This window comes from Pelobates fuscus, chromosome 8, assembly GCF_036172605.1.
Source record: "Pelobates fuscus isolate aPelFus1 chromosome 8, aPelFus1.pri, whole genome shotgun sequence".
NCBI classification, from domain to species: Eukaryota; Metazoa; Chordata; class Amphibia; order Anura; family Pelobatidae; genus Pelobates; species Pelobates fuscus.
Genome location: NC_086324.1, coordinates 89006498 through 89027585, shown reverse-complemented (window position 1 = coordinate 89027585; position 21088 = coordinate 89006498). Strand labels below are relative to the sequence as shown.

At 34.4% G+C, this 21088-nt stretch overlaps 1 protein-coding gene across 1 annotated transcript in view; it reads left to right on the top strand.

The window, feature by feature from the left end:
* COL5A2 (collagen type V alpha 2 chain) overlaps positions 1-21088 on the top strand; it is a 162019-nt gene that overhangs the window by 128221 nt on the left and 12710 nt on the right. The window contains exons 19-44 of the mRNA XM_063430133.1: positions 1037-1090; positions 4251-4349; positions 4653-4697; positions 4782-4880; positions 5977-6030; positions 7109-7216; positions 8151-8204; positions 8386-8484; positions 9205-9258; positions 10148-10246; positions 10335-10388; positions 10473-10526; positions 10707-10760; positions 11866-11919; positions 12237-12281; positions 12434-12532; positions 13238-13345; positions 13423-13476; positions 14444-14497; positions 14585-14638; positions 16449-16502; positions 17157-17264; positions 18119-18172; positions 18459-18512; positions 19260-19421; positions 20899-21006. Coding sequence (XP_063286203.1) covers positions 1037-1090; positions 4251-4349; positions 4653-4697; positions 4782-4880; positions 5977-6030; positions 7109-7216; positions 8151-8204; positions 8386-8484; positions 9205-9258; positions 10148-10246; positions 10335-10388; positions 10473-10526; positions 10707-10760; positions 11866-11919; positions 12237-12281; positions 12434-12532; positions 13238-13345; positions 13423-13476; positions 14444-14497; positions 14585-14638; positions 16449-16502; positions 17157-17264; positions 18119-18172; positions 18459-18512; positions 19260-19421; positions 20899-21006 — 1935 coding nt within the window. The remainder of the gene's footprint in view (positions 1-1036; positions 1091-4250; positions 4350-4652; positions 4698-4781; positions 4881-5976; positions 6031-7108; positions 7217-8150; positions 8205-8385; positions 8485-9204; positions 9259-10147; positions 10247-10334; positions 10389-10472; positions 10527-10706; positions 10761-11865; positions 11920-12236; positions 12282-12433; positions 12533-13237; positions 13346-13422; positions 13477-14443; positions 14498-14584; positions 14639-16448; positions 16503-17156; positions 17265-18118; positions 18173-18458; positions 18513-19259; positions 19422-20898; positions 21007-21088) is intronic.

Sequence of the window (21088 nt, the reverse complement as noted above, 5' to 3'; positions counted from 1 at the left end):
ATTGTTGATGACATGTGAGAAGAAAATCAGGCAGTAGTCCACCCAATGGCTCTCAAACCACCAACTGCTACATGGTGAGTGGAGTTTAAAAAAATAAAATGGTGATCATCTTCTTCTACTTCCCTCTCATGTATAGGAGTGTATTGGAGAGAACAGGGTTTAAGGTAGGGGACCTGACAACCCTTTGTGGGGTAACAATAGGAAGTAAAATGTCAAAATGGAGATGGATAAAAAGCCCCTGCCATTTCCTCCACCTCCTGTCCAGTGAGATGGATGGTGATATTATAATGAGGCTAGTCATCCCAAAACCATCAAGCTATAATAACTAGATCAATGTATGACCAGTCTTCAAGTCCTTTTACCTATATGGTCAGAAGAAATCAATTTTCTCTGCCCCTAATTCTAAAATGAAACTAACCCATTGCTCTCCTAATTAGAATCAGGGGATGCTGGATTGCTGCTCCCCAAAAGTTAAAAATGAATTCCACTTGATAGGTAGCTAGTGTGCCCAAATCACATTACCCATCAAGTCTCATCCCAAAGTATTGGCCCTAAAATAAAGTCCCACAACTGATAAAAAAAACTATTGATTTAATGCTCACCTGCTGGAGTCTTGTGTGAAGAACTTATGTTGGGCAAAAGAAAACAAACCTCTACTAGTATAACAAAATCAAACAGACCACCAAGAAAAAAAAAGCATTGCAAAATAAAAACTATGCAGCAACAAGAAAAAAAACACACAGTCGTTTTTTGCCTGGGGGATTGAAGAATAAAGTACTATTAAGTCATTTTACTATGTCCGCAAAGCCAACCAATCAGTGCAACCCCAAGACAAATGTTCCCATGGCTTCCATTGATAGTTGCTACACAGTTACCACTTTGCTCTATTTTTACTTTGACAAATACAAACACCAAATGACTAACCAAAAAACAGATTTAGATGTTCTTCTGAATCACAAAGCAAAATATACCCAACACTTCATCTACCATAAAATACATAATTAAAATACACTGATGTTTTTGTGTTCCTCAACAGGGTCCTATTGGCTTAAGTGGTTCCCCTGGTTTTCCTGGTTCTCCTGGCATGAAGGTAATATTCATATTTCTAATTTCTGTTCAACATTTTTTTATCTTATTGTAACTTGTGTAACACATACCCTCTCTATTCAAAACATACCCTATCTGTATCAATAAATAGTTAGATATGGATTCCCATCAATCTTGGTCTACAGGAAAAACAACAGACTGCAAAATCTTCAAGTCATCTATTCATTAATGATGTGTTAATCAATTATTGCAGCTACCAGACAATACCTATTTTGGAAGAGTTAAAAAAAATTTGATTTACATATACGAACTTGATATACATTTAAGGCATTTAACCCCTTAAGGACCAAACTTCTTGAATAAAAGGGAATCATGACGTGTCAGACATGTGTCCTTAAGGGGTTAAAGGAAGTTGACTTGGACCTGACTTACACAGAGTTGTTTTTTTTTCTATTTTCAAGTCATGAATGTCAAGTTTAAGCTACTGATATCTTAAACTTCACATTAAAATAGCTTGTTGAGAGCATATATCACATACCCATGGTATACTAGGATCTTTTCACAAGGGATTTTCTTTGCTAAACTGGGAATTGTGGGGAACTGACAAAGGAACTGGAAATTTGAGCCAAAATAAGTGATCTTGACAATTAAAATCATTTCAGTTTTGTAACTTGGATTTTTGACCAGCTTCTCAGTTCTTCTTCACAGTAGATTTTCCACCTTCAATGTAGAAATCCTACACGTCCTGTTTATGTACTGCCCCTCATGTAGATGTGCTATGGATTTAGTAAAAAATAATGGATCTGGCCAACATACATACACTGAATGTGTAAGAGAGCGCAGTGTTAGTCTAAGAATTGTCTAGAGACATAGGAGACTACCTTGTCAATATAGCTCTCCTTGTGTTTAGTTAGTTGAAGTCCACAGGTGCTACTTACATACCATCTTGAAGACAGCTGCAGCTGCAACTTTACAACTGGCAAAAGCCTTGTATTTATATGCCTCAGGATAATGCATCTCTGACAGAATTAAACAATAGTGGATTTCATTACTTTAAATAGTGTGTAATTAGTACGTTTCTCATGCAAGTTTGGCTTTCGAAAATCCCAACAGTTTTTCAAACAACTGGAAGAGAAGATTTTTGGCACCCGGAATGGGAAAACATTAAAATACTCCATGGATGACTTCTATTTGTTACTTGGAACAAAATATTTTGTAAAACCTTTTGAACTTGAAAAAAAAAAATACTGTAATTGTGAGAATATTGTGATAATGAATATAGATCCACCCTCATAATTGTCATTTTAGTTTCTGCGTTCATTTTGTTTGCATTGCATAACTTTATAATTAAAGAGTGCTTGAGTTAGGAAGCACTCAATACGTAAAGATTTGTTTTATTAAACAATATAACTCATATAAGAGCTGAATAACACATCACTAGTGCCTTTTGCTTTTTTTTTTTATAAATCTATATTAACAGTATTTTAATTATTGATATGGAAAGCTTGAAACATGCATACCAGGCTTTGCAAAATAATGTTAGATGAACTATAGCTTTATGGAGAAGACAATGTCTAATTTCATAAAATGTAATGGTCATTTTAAAATGTTTGGGAAAATAATAAGTCTTGTGAGAATTGGTGGGATATTTCAATGGGTGGAAAATTACACCTCCCCTGGGTCTCCTGGGTAGCATTTGCTGTTCCCTCTTCTTATATTTTTTGGGAACTCTGCCAAATTAGGTCTTTGTTCCAGAAGTTGACTAATCTGCGCAAGATCATAGAGTCAATGCAATCTTTGTCATTGTGATATTTTTTGCTTTGATATGGCAAGGGAGAAATAACAAAATTATAATTAAAATTAAAAATGCAGCCTATCCATATTCAATAGTGTATAACATACCTATTAAAATCATTATGTTAAACCTTTCAAGCATAGTTAACTGTAAACTGTAAAGTTAACTAAAATGCATGTTTTTTTTTAAATCCAACTTTATAGTGTGTCTTAAAAATATGGTATCTTACTGTGATTTTCCTTGCTATTTTTACTTAGTTTAGTATTTTTGTATATGAAAATGTTATTTATCTGTTTGTTTTTGGTAATTTGGAATTAAAGAGTTGTATTTATTTCAGTTTTAATAGTTATTGGTATAAATACATATTGCATTTGATGAAGCATGCTAATGATTTACTTTAAAGATTAATGAAAAACATATCATATTGTAAATTTCTCTTCATATATAGTGAAACAAAAACTCCCAAATAAACCTTTCCAACATGAACATGGACATAACACAGATTAAATGGACATACAAATGTGACCCCAGGCACCCCTCTTAAATTGGGAAGTCATCTACCTCACTGCTTTCACACCATGTGCAGTAGTAAGGAGCCCAGAAAAGAGCCCTGGAAACCTCACTAGGCATGATCCTCATTCCACTCTCTTCTCATTAGCTGTGGGTTATTAATGGACTGAAAAAGCAAAAGCACTAGCTATTTATTAATATTGGTCCACACACCCATAGATCATCCTTTCTATTGATTCACATGGAGTGTACAACAACAACAACAACATGAAGACACATCTCATTGTAATAATAATAATAATAAAAAAAAATAACAGAACAACATGTTTACCTTACTGTCACCACAACTACTTCATATGAAAAGTGACAGTTGCAGGTGTAAAGTTTGCTCCATTGTAAAAAGTTGTTAAGTTCTGCAGTAGACTTTTCCTTGGTGTTTCCTTGAATCTGGGTGAATATTGTGCAGTATTGTCAAATGTACATTATGTGAAAGCATTTGGGTTATTCACTAAAGTGTGAATTTCCATATAGCTGATTTGGAAAATGTCAGCTGCTTTAGGATTGGCTATTGTGGCATACAAATGTAAATTCACTTTAAATCACATACAATTGGCAATATGGGGAAATACAACGTATTTATTTCATGATCAGGTTTATATGGTTTATATCATGAGACCATCACAATATATTACAATATTTACTTTTTTATTTTGTGATAAAATCTAAGAAGCAAACTGTTGCACGTACCAATACTCATCACTTTCTAATAGAATGACCATGACTTAATTTCATGTTGAGATACAGTTACACTTTTGGTATATACATGTTAACATACATGTCCACATAAAGATGTTTATGAACTCATGGCAGTAATATTTTTTCTTTAATATAATTTTAGGGTGAAGCCGGCCCCACAGGTGCACGTGGACCTGAAGGTCCTCAAGGACCAAGAGGAGACACTGGATCGCAAGGACCTGCTGGATCACAAGGTCTTCAGGTATGTATCATCCCTTGATGGGTTACAGTGCCCACAGTTTACTATTTACTGACAATACCATTTGCACTGTCCTGCTATTATGGGAAATAATGCAATAAGAGTACAGTATAATTATTCCCTACCTTTCCCCTTACATCGAACAAGTATTTTAGGCGTGGCATAACTAAAAAATGAATAAAAGCTTAAAAGTGCATCCTCAGGCTGTTAATTGAATGACATAGATGGTAGTTTGTTCCAATGAAATTAAGTTAATATTGTTAACTTTCTTGTAGCTTAAAATTGCATTTGCCTACTTTTGTTTAGGGTGCGGCAGGGACAGATGGATCTGGTGGTGCTAAAGGACCAACTGTAAGTTACAACATAATTATCTCATTACATTTTTCTATTATTTATACGTATTTTTATTGCATTGTAATGGTAATTCTGTTTTAGGGGGTACCAGGTATTGCAGGAGCACCTGGACTTTCAGGACCACCAGGATCTCCTGGACCTCAAGGAAGTACTGGACTAACGGGTATCAGAGGATCAGCGGTAATTATAATATTGCATACAAGTATAGTGATAAATTAATAGCCTACAGTTTAATTTCCATATATGTAGTGTTTACTATAGTGCAGCATTTGCTATGACTGTCTACAATAAGTTACCGTTGGTTGGCTTTTAGAGACAGGATGACTTTTCAGATTTGTAAAACCTTATTTTAGAATTTTACTATACATTTCGGATGAGAAAAAAATTGAAATCTGGCTTGTTGTATGTGCCTTAGACTAAGAGTGGTCGAACTTTACTATCATGTGAAACTCTTTTTTTCAGTTGTGAACCTACTATAATCTACTATCTGATGTATGAATGTTTCAGTCCATGCATTATTTTATGATGCAACCTTTTGATATAAATGGCAAGGCCACTATGGACCCATTCTTATTTACAGAAACCCACTATCCCTGCCTAAACATACCTCTGTACTGTACTCCCAGCATACCAATAAAGTGATGACAGTGGCTGTTACCAGGCAGATTTACAAGCTCAGTACTAGCATGCACGTACCTCCCAACATTTCAAATGGACACAGAGGGACACTTTAATTTCAGGGCTGTGAGCTCATGCACTCCATAATACTACAGAAATTTTTAAAACGTGTATATATATATGTTTATAACTTTTACTAAACTAAGGCCAAAGTTTCAATAGTTATCTGACCAGTCTGATGTAAAGTGATAAACTAAAATCTAGGTATAATTGGGCCAGAGAGAAAACAGATACACAGATAAAACAAATAATATAAAATAAAAAACAAACAAACCAAAAACTATCTAATTACAAAAATTCACTTAGTTATCTCTACATACATGATTTTGTGACTGTTTCTTTCCTCTTTCCACATGAGTCCTAATTTTTGGCCAATAAGATTTATAGCTTTTTCCTGGAGATTAAAACAAATTTAACAGCATGTTCCATAGTTACAAAGTGCTCATGCTAAATCCATTCATCTATGATGGACATTGTAGTTGCTTGTGCATACCAACTGACATAAGAAGTAAATCATATATACGGTTTTCTTCAATCTACTTTTATCTTGTCCTGTAATAACAATTCGGATAAATATTATGTTTTTTTGTTTTTTCAGGGTGATCCCGGAGTTCCTGGATTCAAAGGAGAAGCTGGTCCCAAAGGAGAACCTGTAAGTGATACCTTAATTATAATAGATCTACAACGTAGACCTGTTTATCAAACCTTAATGGTAATGCTAGGTATATATATGTGAAGCTAAATTGGACCATTGTCATGTACTCCCCAAAACAGGTGACTATGTGGTCCTTTTTGATATTGTATAAGATATATTTTGTATTTGTGTACTTCTGGTGATGGCCATATATGTATTTTGCATTATAATAGTGAAATTCAATTAACAGTAATACTTGCACATAATGTTATGTAAAAAAGAACATTTAGAGAATGGATCTCGGACATTCTTATTCATATTTCTCCATTGTTCATTTTATAGAGTCTGCCATGAATTTTATTTTACCTGTGCATTTTGTGCATTGTGATTTGCGTTTCAGTTTCTTATGATTGAATTAAATCCCCACAAGCCACCTATGATTACTGTTTTTTTCAGTTTACTTTCCATGAAGTTCAAATTATTTGCATTTTACTTCTCTAAAATGCATAATATGCTACCCTCATTACATTTATATATGTATGTGATGAAAGTGTGCCATTCTTATATAAGTTTATATTTAAACACTACTGATTTGTCAAAGACTTAAGCACCCTCTGTAATTCAAAGGTTACTGGTAAATAACCATAACGTTATACATTTGGTGTGTCGGTATTTCTCCAAAGAAGTGTGCATTTTAAAGCAGATTGGGGCTGCCAGTAATACATTGTTATATGTAGGTTTGTTTATCATCTTTATATCCCTATAGTACTCAAACTGTAACTGGTAAATATACATACATAAACAAGTTGAACATTTAGTTCTCAACGTATTATATTTTCAGCTCTGTATTATGTCCGCACTTCATTTTCATTACGTTTGACCATGTCAGTTGCGGCACATTTAATCTAGATGTCTACAAAGAAAAATCCAAACAAGTGCTGTTTGGCAAGAAAATAGCAAGAGGAGGAATGTCAGCATTAATTACCTACCTATTACCAATGTAATATGGATCTGTGTAATTTTAAAATAGTAACACACCATGGTATAACACAGCGAACCTTGTTCAAATAATACAGCAAACATACATTTTGAACAGGGTCCTCATGGTCCTCAAGGCGCAATTGGTCCACTTGGTGAAGAGGGAAAAAGAGGACCGCGAGGAGACCCTGGATCAGTAGGTCCTCCTGGACAAGTTGGAGAAAGGGTAAGATAACTCTTAACATGACATATGAAATAAGTTTAGCGAAAAAGAGTACAGAATTATATTTGAGACAAACATTGGCATACTGTGGTGAAATTATAATTATTAAATTAAAAACATGAGAGTGTAATATCAAATATGACTGCTGGTAGCATCAGAATTTATGGTGTTTTTGAATGTGAAGATTGCAATGGTTCTCCTCCAGCATGTTTGTGTCATAGATGGCCAGTGTTATGCTGTTTTATTTTTTAATCTATGGAGAAATAAATCAGTTGTGTTTGTTAGGGAGAATGTTTTGGGAGAATAAACATTCATATGAACAAAGAGACAAGCCATAACTAATGACTCATGTTTTTGGCCAACAAGTGCACGCTCTCTAAACTTTTTATATTGGCTTATCTTAATTGGCTCTTACAGCTATACTTGAACTATTTGACAGTTCCTTTTGTAATTAAACTGATGTTTCATTGTGTTTGTGGTTTCAAAGTGATTCTCTTAAAATCAGAGGACAAATTTAAATAAAATGCCTTAGAAAACAGTGTTGGATTTATGCCTAACTCAGTATGGTTTTTAAAGCTTAAATGTATCATTTAAAAACCATAATGGAAGTCTTCATATTGTCATTTTGATTTCCACTACAATTAAGTACTTCTTTACATCTTGTCATAGGCAGTGGGAGTTCTGGTTGGACAAGGAAGATTTATCAATTTAAATATATAACTTTAATTTTTTTTTGCTTTTGTTAAAACAAAACCAAAATCGAGAGATGTTTAATTGAAATTATAATTTGTGTTCACCAGTTTGGTAAATGTTTAATAAACTTCAAACTTCCAATCTCCTTGACACCACCAGTTAAAGTTAATTTATTAGTTATTTAGCTTATCATGATGCAGTCTCTTACCTTTTCTATTTGTTGTTGATATTGTGTTCTTTCTAGGGTGTTCCTGGCAATCGTGGTTTTCCTGGATCTGATGGTTTACCAGGATCAAAGGTGACTAATGATTCCTTTCAAACAGCAATATATTCTCTTTAATGTCTTTGAAATGTTCTTCAATTCCTTTTGTGAAAAAAGGATGCACAGACTCAACTTGAATGCTATCTCTTAAGAGGATTTTTGCACAGTGTTCTTCATACTGAATATTTACACTGTCTTTTAACTTGTGACATTGTAGGGATCTCAAGGTGAACGAGGTGTTGCAGGGACTTCGGGTCCTAAAGGAGCTAATGGTGATCCTGGACGTCTTGGGGAACCTGGTCTTCCAGGTGCCAGAGTGAGTAGCATGTTTTTTTTTTATGATGATGTTATCGAATACATTTATAAAATACATTTTAAAGAAAATTGAAAAGTTCATATAAAAACATTTATTAGCTAAAAATATTTCATTAGAATTTAAATGTTTTATTTAATGGTGCAAATTCCAGAAAAGCGTCAGTTCGCCCTTTAACTGTTTTGTGGGTACTTACATGAGAACATTTAACTCACCTTCTTGATGTCATGGGATGGCTATGACATAAGTTTCCCAATTCATTGGTTAGGCAACAAATTCTCTTGTAATGATATTTCCACCACAAGGCTTGTTTGCTTGACCTATCAACTGTTCTTTGCAATGTATATCTCCTTGTTACAGTCTTGTGGCTGTTAAGACAGTGAATCTGTAACTATACAGCTTTCTTTGCTTAAGAATGTCTGTGATCATTAGACACCACCTCAATATGATCAACATGAGGTACTGGTACATAGTGGACTACTACTCTTACAATCTATAGGTTAAATGAGCTGAGAAAGTCATGTTGAAGTCCAGCTGTAGCTGAAGAGCTTTAGATTGTCTAGTCTGACTCTAGATAATGATATTACTTGTCCAGGTTATATAAAGTAAAAATTTGCCCCTGTACAAATATATCTTCATTATATTTACTTTGTGTATTCAAGAATGATGCCAATATATAACAACACACATCTAATGTATTTATTTCATGAATTATGTCTTTAGGGTTTGACTGGGAATCCTGGAGTTCAGGGGCCAGAAGGAAAACCAGGACCTTTAGTAAGTGCTCTTTGCAGTGGTAATTACGAATGTAGAATTTGTCAAGTCTCATACGTCATGTTTTGTGTTCTGCAGAGCAATGTTAAATGCAAAGAATATTGGTTGCTTGTCTGCAAGAATATTGCTTGTTTGCTTGTATAATAATAATTATAATATTTTTCTGTTGATTACTAAACCCAAATATTCCCAAAATATGTAAAAGTATGTTATTTCAATTTGTCGATCCCATCCCGTTAAGGTAAAAATATGCATTGACCTTTTACCTGAGTCACAGAGTTTTTCTCACTGTCAACCAGAGAGTGGTTGAAACTGTCTCAATTGAATTCAGTGTAATAAGGTACTCATTAGGATTACTGATAGATCCTTGTTGATAAATTACTGGGAGCTCAGTGTACGGGTTACTTTCACTAGCATTAGCAAACCATATCTTACATGTTAAGTTAGGTAAAATTAAAGTGTCAGTGAACAGGTGTTTCTGTGGTTGCATTGGTTTACATTTTAACAGAATTAGGTACCTGCAATTATTGTTATGGGTTCATGGATCAATAGAAAGATGTCACGCAATCCCACTCAGAGAATCTTTGAAAAACACTCTAACCCCTAACACGAAATGACAGCAAAACTTGTAATTCCCAAAGCTGTGTGGATATACACTTGCACACTTGTGGATTGAGGAATCACTGTCAAAGGTCTATGAGCAATATAGAGCGTACATGTCATCTACAGTCGTTCATTAATTGGCTCTACAATCTGTAGTTAAAGGCCATTTATTTCTATCTCTGCATTTCATATGAAATATTTATTGTGAAATTTAGCCTAAATGCATGATGGTGATCTGTTTGTTAAAATGTGCAGGAAATAGATTAAGCTCTTCATATTTATTTTTTAGGGTGCTCCAGGAGAAGATGGTCGTACAGGGCCTCCTGGTCCAATTGGAATACGTGGTGAAACTGGTACCATGGGCCCAGCTGGTCCAAAAGGCAACAGTGTATGGATAAAATGAATTCATTAAACTTCAATTTTTCATATTATTTTTCTATTCCAATGCAATATTAAAATAATTGTATTTTCAATAGGGAGACCCTGGAAAACCAGGCGAACAAGGCAATAATGGTGTGCCAGGACAAAGAGTAAGCAATATTGTTATAAATTGTTTAAGCTTTTAGTGTTATCACATGTATATGTTCTTATTTTTTTTCTTCTTTAATTATAAGGGAGCTCCTGGTAAAGATGGTGAAGTTGGCCCTGCTGGTCCTGTTGGTCCTCTTGTGAGTATGAATCAATGCATGCAAGATGACTTTAAAAGATGCAAAACCTATTGAAATAGGAAGTATATTGAACGAGCATTGAATGACCTACATGATTTTAATCATTGTTTAATTTCAACCACAATGAGTGTTCACTATAAGTCACACTAAAAGTTGGATTTATTTTGTTGGCTTCTTTAGGGTCCTGCAGGAGAGAGAGGAGAACAAGGCCCTCCTGGTCCAACTGGATTTCAGGTACATTTGTTATATATTAAGATTCAAATGTAAAATATATTGAAATATGCAATTTAACTTCTTTTATAAATGGATATTGAACAGTGTTAAATATTTCATGCATTTTGCAAGGTGTTTCTTCTTTAAGAACTAGCATTTGAATATTCTTCTTCTGATGGTGTCCTCATTTATTAAGGAAATTATGTAATCTTAATTATGACTCATATTTGCCAAACTAAAGCTTTGTGCTATGATATAAAATTATTACTTACGATTGTATAAATGAAACGCAGATTGCCTGGCTACAATTCAGATAACTGCTACCCTGCAGGATGTATACAATATTAACTTTTCCTTGTCTAATATCCTTTCCTTATATGGTCATTGTTTTGTGTTGGTTCAAAAACCTAAGAATGACTATGAGCATACCTAATTTTATTACTGATTCCCCAGTGGGAAAAAAAAAATTCTCAGAAGCTGGTAAGCTCATTAAAATAATGGAAATGTATTTTCCCATACTTCTAGCTTCAACTCCATCTACTTGTGTAGATGCACGGAGTATATATATATGAGCTCTGAATTCACAAACATCCAGAAAAAAAATAATCTAAATGTCTTTTAGCATAATACTTTGTGAGTTTTGCTTAGAGGAAGTGCTGGGAACTATGGGCAGACCACAATCAGAGTCTCGCCAGTGGTCCTCTAAGAATGCCTTATTTTCAGTTATGTCAGAATCAGGCAGATATATAATAGTCTATGTATCACCAATCTGAAGGTCTACTAAAGGTACATATTTCTTACCTCTCCTGTCTAACTGGATACAAAATCTGTGCCACATATGGTATATGTTGGCATGGGTGTGAAACCAGTTATAATCGTAAACAGAACTGTACATATAAGCCATTAAGAGAGTTACTTGAGGCCATGATCACCTTCCCTCTGAAGCCATACTTCTAGAATTTAGTTGGATTTCTCTAACCCAGTAAATAAGTATTCTGGAAATGCCAATGTGGTGAAGGGGCAAAGGGCAAATCATTTATTTCATATCAGTCCACCAATGTATTCAATAGATGTGGATAGATAACTACAGAGTGATGTAATCAATATTTTCTTCCTTTTTTTGTAGGGTTTACCAGGTCCACCTGGTCCTCCTGGAGAGACTGGAAAGCCTGGAGATGAAGTACGTTATTATTTGAATGTTGTCATGTGTATATTGTTGTAAGATTTCAAAATATAGGTCTCTAGAAGTCATAATTGACACTGAACTATTTGACATTAATATTCTGGACAATAAACTCATAATTAATGTAGAGAATATCTGAAAGGAGTCTAAACATCTTTTATGCCATTTTAAACCAAGAATGATGAAGAATGTAAATGTTAAAGTATATAGTAATACAAGGATAACCCCGTAGCACTATATACAACAGGAAACAAGTTTTCTTATTTCTAATAAAGCATATGTCTACTTAACATTTTTTTAATATATATATATAGGGTGTTCCCGGAGATTCTGGAGCTGCAGGCCCACTTGGTCCTAGAGTAAGTATAATTCATAATATATTTTTATGCAACACCCATATGGTAGTAATTGTCTACAATCTAATGTCATTACACCATAGAGAGAATAATTAAAAAAACACTAAAGACATGGGATGAAAAATCTACATAATTTTTGGGTTTTGTTTTTGTAGGGAGAACGTGGTAATCCAGGTGAAAGAGGAGAGCCAGGAGCATCAGGTTTACAGGGTGAAAAGGGTACGGCTGGAGGACATGGTCCTGATGGCCCTAAGGTGAGTTAACAAGTTTGTGCTTTTTTTGTTTTCCTTTTTGAATATTTGGAACCAGAGAAGTCACATTTATTGTTATTTTTTTTGTGTCTACTGCACACCAAATCTACAGAAAATAATATTTTGCCTTTAAATAATTTTCACTGATCAAAGTAGAACTGTAACAACTGAGATTTTAGCACAACAGAACAGCTAACTAAAAGTTAATTAAAAATAAAAACTATTTGAAACAAAATGGTAGTAGTGCATGTTTAGATTGTCCAGTTTTACTGGAAGTATCCATAAAACAACTTAAGATTGCTATATTGTTATAGACTATATATTGATATAGTTTTCACTTGTGACAACAAAATTAAATCTACAATATTCCATGCCCTCATTATATATTAAGAGATGTAAATGCAATTGTTGAGATCTAAAAACAAGTTCAGATTAGTAATATATTCTCCATTGTGGTAATTTTCCTTTTTAAAACAGAAACAATGGAAAATCTGAAATATACTTTGGTGATGTCACCCAATAGTTTTTTTTTACAATTTGTGTTTTTTTTATTGGTTAGTGATGGCATTGCACAATCTTTATTAGTGTTTCTAAATCATGCAAATAATTAGTAATGGTGAAAGAGATTGTTGGTGTAGTTTACGTTCCTGTAATTTTCAGTAGAGTTGTATCAATATTTTATGTATGTATATTTATTTTAAATTTTAGGGTAGCCCTGGTCCATCTGGCACTCCTGGTGATGCAGGACCCCCAGGTCTACAAGGTATGCCTGGAGAACGAGGAATCGCAGGAACACCTGGTCCTAAAGGTGATAGGGTAAGTCTGTTTACTTATTTGTATTGTGCAGTTTATATTGGGTATAATGCCACCGACTGACTTGTTTTACATTGCAGGGAGGCATGGGAGAAAAAGGTTCTGAAGGTACACCTGGTAATGACGGCGCCAGAGTAAGTATAATAATGCATGAAGCACCACTCCAATACAATTCAGTGAAACATTGATTTAAAAATGCAATGTAAAGAATAATTACTTATATTAATGGATTTAGCTCATTGTAATGTAATAGCCCATATGCTATTTTGAAGTTACTTGTAATTTCAGGTTTTAGAGTAAAGGAATGGAACTCTTAAAGGTAACATATAGTCCTGTATATTAAAGTCATTATTTCAGGACTATAGGTTCCCTTATAGTGAAGTGATCATTGTCCATTCCCCTTTGCTATATAAAATAAAGACAACTTACCTTGTAAAATTAACATTAAGCTTTATCGGACTTCTTAAAGGAACATACTGCGTTAGGAGTACATATCTGTATTCCAAAGGCGCTAATGCCCCCTTCCCTGGTTAGATCGGTAACCCTCATGTGCAATAAAAATGAGTAAAATAAATGTTTTACCTAAAATTTCTCCAGTGCTGAGACTCCCTCATTGCTGCTGCTACTCTGCTTCCTGTGACATCATCATGGAGACGTCACATCCCAGGTGTTTGTTAAAGTCAATCCTCCTCATTGAGGAGCATTGTGATCGCGATGCACATGCGTGACAAGTGCAGCACAAACATTCAATCAAATGCTTCTCATAGGAGCAGCATTTGGTCACATGGCCTGGTTGTTGTTTAGTAAAAAACCACTAGTAGCTGTCTTCCAGAGGTGTTTAACCCTGCACTGGAAACATTGCAGTTTCTACAAAACTGCATTTTTTTACATTGCAGGGCAAAACTACAAGGCCAATGTACATAGTGCACTTCATTGACATGAAGTGGTCTGGACATGAAGTGGCTCTTTTAATGTCAAGTGCAAAATGAGTTAATGCCTTTTTCTTCAATTGATCCAATGATACATTTATTGGAAATGTATATACTAGCAATGTAGGTTATGCCACAACCTAACCCTTGTTTATTTTATCTGCTTGTATAGGGTCTTCCGGGTCCTCTGGGTCCTACTGGCTCTGCAGGTCCAGCTGGTGAAAAGGTAGATATTGTTATGTTGAATTATATTCTTAAATAAAATGTATTCTTTAAATATGCACAGAAACCTTTTTTTGATAATCTATTTTAGGGTGAACCTGGCCCACGGGGTGTAATGGGACCAGTTGGAGCACGAGGAACCCCTGTGAGTTATTATTTATTATTACTATCTAAAATGTGGTATCATTGATCAATGAATACCAGTGTGACTTGTTGAACTGCTTTAAAAAAAAACAATTCAATTAATTACTACTTGAAATTACACTGCTTTCACTTGGTAAATTTAATTTAACACCCGCCTTGCAGTAGCTAATATTAACAAACAACTATGTAATAATTAAATCTTACTTGAACAGTGCAAATACTTTTGGGACAGCAGATACACAAAATAAAACAGGTAGAAACAGCAAATATGAACCAGAATACAGAATACATGAAACTATTTAACTGATGGGGAAACTGCTTGTACATATGAGAGTCACTGCAAGCGACTGCTCTGATTGAAACAGTTATATAGATAATTCCCTTTTAGAAAACAAGCAATGCATTGTAGGGGACTTGTTTGTCTGAATCCCTTATTTAAATACTCATTAGTTCCACATTATTTCAGTGTTAGTTTCAGGGCCTTAGTGTAGATATTTTGCTTTAATAAGAATAAATATATCATCCAAGATGATAGTTCTTCATCCAATATATTCATGTTGGATTTATATTAAAAAAAATCCACAATCTCTACAGAATCAGTTCGCTATTTTAACATTTACTGGGGTGAACAGAGCAGCGGACTAATATAAAAAAAAATAAAGATTTTTCCCTGCACCTTTATGATTTGGGAGTTTTGCTGTTCAATGATGCCTTGGATGAGTGCTCAAACCCTCAAGCATCTAATAGAGGATTTCCGTACTCTTACATGCACGTCCAGATTTCGTTTTAGTAGTGCTGTCACAAAAGTTGAAGGAACATTCCAACAAGCTGTAGTGGTTATGATGCTTGGAGTGTTCCCTTAACTAATTTACATATATTGACTGACCTTGGCTAGCAAGTAAGTTAAAAGAAAAATAAATACAATTAATTTTCAAAAACTTTAAACACGTCCAATAACAAGATTTGTGTTAGCTATTTGGTGGCGCTAAAAGTGAAAAAGTTCCTCTTTAAGACAAAGGCATGTTGCGAATGTAGAAATTCACAGAGAATTATAGAGAATTCTTCTTCTAGAAGAGGCATTTATATTTAAACTATCTTAGAGAAACAAATAATGTAACAAACTAGAGAATGCAATTTCTATTAAAATACCTATAGAGCCCCAATGTCCAAACAATACCATTAGGCCTACATAACATATCGACATGTTACTCCATAAATTCTGTTGACAAATAGGAAACTCATTCCACATCTGCAAGTTATGACATGACTGTTCTCTTAATCAGTGGGAGGCATCACTATGTTCAGCCTATACATTGCCTAGCGTATTGTAGAGCTTGTTGTAGTATTTTATAGTCAGATGTTTTAGTTAGATGGTTTATTGCTGTACAGGGATTTTTCTTAGTTGTATTACAGTACATTAAGACCACATGTGTTTGATTTAATTTGCTGATAAGTATTTATTGCTCTGTGCATTCATTCCTTACTAACTAACTGTTTTAGATACTTTTGTAGCTAGCATTGATAATAACATTATGTTTGAGATTTTTTCAACTTTGCCATATTTTCTAACGATGATTGTTAATTTAAAGAAACAACAAAAGAAAAAAAACCATGGTCTGATTATACATCAGGAACAATTTTCAGCAATAGCTTATACTTTTTGTCTTATTTAAACACACATAATCAATACATGCTTGAGACACTCTCATTATCAAAGATTGATAACCATCCTTTATTCAGAGAATTGTTTTTATAAGTTATGCTTAATATATTTTCAATTTGTTTTTGATATAACATTCTCAATTGTTCAGGGCTCCCGAGGTGAAAATGGTCCAACTGGCTCTGTTGGCTTTGCTGGTCCTCCAGTAAGTATACTGTATTACTTTTGAGCATGTTTACAGTTCTTTACAATTTAATAAAAACAAGAATTATACTATAAAACTGATAAACACATTTTCTTTTGTATTTGCAAATGCATGTACATTTAGATTTAGTGTAGCATATTGAGGTTACTGTATTGCATGGTGGTATACAGAATTGAGGTATTATTCATGACGAGGATACTAATATTTATATTTCTATGTATATTTGGAAGTGGTTATGCTAGATAACCTGCAGTACGGTTGGGTTGGTTTTATTGTTTTTAGACACTGTGGTCTATCAAGGATCTGGAATACATTGTAGTGTGTAGAAATGTCAATTTAGTCATTCTGACATTGTGTTCAAAATCATTGTGCATAAGAACCTTAGTTGCTCATATATACCAAACAGAAATTCCAGTCATACTTTTGTAGAATGTCCACTCAATGTGGTTCTAAATTATACTACTGGTTGTCTGGATCCTATTCATATGTCTTGGGAATTCAGTGGCCCAAGAGCATATATCTCTTCTTTGAAGGGCTACCAAAAAAAAAGAATCTTAATGTATTTCCTTCCCATTCTTTGAAAGTGAATAGGACCATAGACCATGTATCCGGAGACATCCAATATTATATTCTATTTTTTTTAAATTCTTTTAGGGGCCTGATGGACAGCCAGGTGTGAAAGGAGAACCAGGAGAATCCGGTCAGAAAGGTGATGCTGGGTCACCAGGTCCACAAGGTCTTTCTGGCTCACCCGGCTCACCTGTAAGTATTAAAATGCATTAAAATGATAGATGTAATTTGTAAATTTTGGCTTTTTGTCTATTAAGCACAACTGACTGGAAAGAGAAGTTTTGTTAAAAATAGTCCTGAAATGGCTCTAAATAATCTTTAATAATAATATTGTGTGCATTGTATAGATTTTGGCCTGCATAATTACCTGCATTAAGAGTAACCACATTTAGCCACAAGAAGGAAACACTGGTGCAAGCAGTCATCCAGCTAGACAGATAATTCATATATTACTACAAGCCAGTATGTCATTATAGGCCCATCTTTTCTGTTCATCCCTCTGAACCTGCAGTGTTTTTTTTTGCTTCACTAACACACTTTTGCAGGTCATCAGCAAGAAGGTTTCTATGAGTAGTAGATTAGCTAACTGCTAAATTGAATGCTAATGATCAAACAATTACTCCCAGAACCGCAGCACTTGTCACATATTGAGGGTGTGTACAAGTAGCAGTTGTGCAATGCACATCTGAGGTAATCTCTGTTTAATAAAACATCATGTTCTTGTGCATTGCCACATTTTTTTGAATTTCGCACATCAATTGCTCTATACATCAAACTTCAATAGTTTTGAAATTGCTTAACCATTCTACTTTGGACCTACATAGTTCAACTATTATTATCATTCAGAACCAATTAATACATCTTGGTTGTCTACACTAAACAGTAATAGACTACGTAGTACATGAGAATGCTTCTTAATTTACACCAATTTTGAAAAGAAAACTAATCTGCTCTCTGTTTTACAAGAAATTTTAATTTTAATATACATTTTTTAAAAAAGTATTACAGAAATGTTCTGCATTACAGTTATTGTTTATTTACTTTAGGGGCCAATTGGCGTTACTGGTCTGAAAGGTGGAAGAGGAACTCAAGGTCCTCCAGTAAGTAAATATATATATATATACCCAGAATCCCTTGCAGTAGTGAGAGCACTGTTAAAGTGAGATTTCTGTGGGAAAAGCAAGTTTTATGGCTTGACTGGTGTGTGTATTTGTGTTTAGCAATGTATTAACTTTATATAAATATATATTGATTCATTTTTCACATGTATCCATGTAAAAAAACAAAAAAAAAAACAGTGCATTCATTATACTGCACTTTGCTTTCCAGTAATGAATGTGTTCTGCATGTATGTATTTATTTACCAAGATCTTATTCTTGTTTTAGGGTGCCACAGGATTCCCTGGGTCTGCCGGCAGAGTTGGTCCTCCTGGGTCTGCTGTGAGTAAATAGCCACCATACCTACTTCTAGTCACCTTGAAATTCCAGATGTTACCAAACTGGACTGAAATAAAAAAAACAAAAAAAAAAAAACATATATATATATTTTTTATGAAATATTATATGCATTATATAAAAAAAATGGATTTATTATCTATTTAAAGAAAACTGGTATCCTGTATTTCTTTTCAGTAATTGTAAAATTGTAGAACATGATTTGTATGTCCTTGACTAAAAAATAAAAAAAGAGAATTCTAGAATCTAGTGGATGAAGGTGCTATGATATCACTAATGTTGTTTAAATTAGCTGTTGTAGTACATATTTAATACACATTCAATGCAGATTAAAATACAAGCAAAAACCTTTATTAGAAAATATCCACTGACATTGAACTGCGTTCTGTGTACTGTGTACGCATCTATATAACTAAAATAGCCAAAAAATAATACACTAGGATAATATTATCTATGATTACAATAGCTTACTGAAGGCATGTAATAATGTAGAATACAAAGAGTCTTCCTTGAAGGATGTACGGGATATTATCATTATTATTATTATTATTATTATGATAATGATATTTATAGAGCGCCGTCAAATTCCGCAGCGCTTTACAATGGGTGGACAATTAACATTCTGGCTCCATTTGTATCATATCTATTGAATATCATTAAAAGTAGCAAAGATAGGTCATATGTGTGAAGTATATCTATACCTATTATTTCTAATTGAACTACTTTATAAAGGGAGCCATGGGCCCAGCTGGTCCTGTTGGAGAACCTGGAAAGGAAGGTCCCCCTGGACTTCGTGGTGACCCTGGAACACCTGGGCGTATGGGAGATCGAGGTCCTGCTGGTACTTCTGGAAGTTCTGGTGATAAAGGTGACGCTGGAGATGATGGTCAACCAGTAAGTTAAATAATTATGTATAGATCCCTTTTCTTTTTTCTTTTTTGGCACACACCTCACTAAAACCTTTGATTCTGGGTTTATGTATCATTGATTTTCAGACATCTCAAGATTACTTTTCAACCACCTGTATTTCATTGATGATTAGTTTCTGTTAAATGCTATTTTGTACCATGAAGAAACACATGACATAACTATAAGATTTGTAACATACTATAATTAATCCAGCCATTTCACTTTGAAATAGGAAGGCACATTTCTTCAGAACAAAGGATCACTAAAGTCAGGCAGGCCACTTCATCTCAATGGCGTGACCTGGGTGCAGTGGTTCTTTAATTTTAATTAACTTAGAAACTGCAATGTTGACATTTCAGGGTTAAGTCATATTGAAAGCCACTAGAGGCACTTCCGAAGCACTGACTGAGTAAAACTTGATCACATAACGTGGAAGCCCCCATAGGATGGCATTGATTTAATGCTTTCCTATGGGGAATCTTGGATGTGCACGGTGCTTACTGCGCTTGCGCATTAGACCCCCAATGCTTCTCTATGAGAAGCATTGGATTGGACCACGCTGGAGAAGGCTACTCCTCCTCCATGACTTTGCAGGAGGTGGAGAGGTGAGCAGCTACAAATAAGTTGAGCACTGGAAAAAATAAAGTAAAAACCTTTATTATTTTTTTACACACAAATGGAGGGTGGGGAGGATGGAGAGGAGTGGCTATCTAACTAGAAACAGTGACACTAAAGCATTAGAAATACACGTTTGTATTCCTTATGCTTTAGTGTTTCATTGACAACAGATTTTGTAGCCTTTAGCTTGGAAGTTGTCTACTCATGTTATCTTCAGCTGCATGCTATAGATGTGGAGAGCAATGCTTTTTGTCAAACCACTGGAAAACAGTTTGCCTACAGAACAGGGATGTCAAGGGACTCTAGGTTATGGAGCTGGGAGTCCCCCTTTAAGCCCTTAAGGACACATGACATGTGTGAAATGTCATGATTCCCTTTTATTCCAGAAGTTTGGTCCTTAAGGGGTTAAGTAACACTATAACCGATACTTGTACAATAAATAAAATGCCACTATCCTTAAATTGTCAAGTTTCCCTCTCCTAATTGTAATATTATTTAATAATTGGTATTAAAGTATGCACCTGATTAATAAATTCATATACAACTTTTACATAGTTACGTAGCTGAGATTTAAATTTTTAACCTTTCTTCATAACCTTGGCCTACCAATTTTGTAGCCCGCCTCTGCACTTTTTCTAGTGCTATAATATCTTTCTTTAGAACTGGTTGACAAAATTGCAAAGCATATTCAAGGTGTGGTCTTAATAGTGAGTTATAAAGATGCTAAATTATATTTTCATCTCAAGTATTAGTGCCCCTATTTATACATGAACTTGCATAGTAAGATTTTGTTTTCAAATAATATTATTTACTACATATGCTTTACTTATCTACTACTATTTAGGGTCCTGATGGTCCACCAGGCCCATCTGGAACAACTGGCCAAAGAGGTATTGTCGGTATGCCTGGTCAAAGAGGAGAAAGAGGCATGCCAGGACTTCCTGGGCCAGCAGTGAGTACAATTTATGACAATTAAAATAAGAAATAATGAATCATTCCTTGCTAAGTGTGATGTGTAACATTCCTGATGAGCA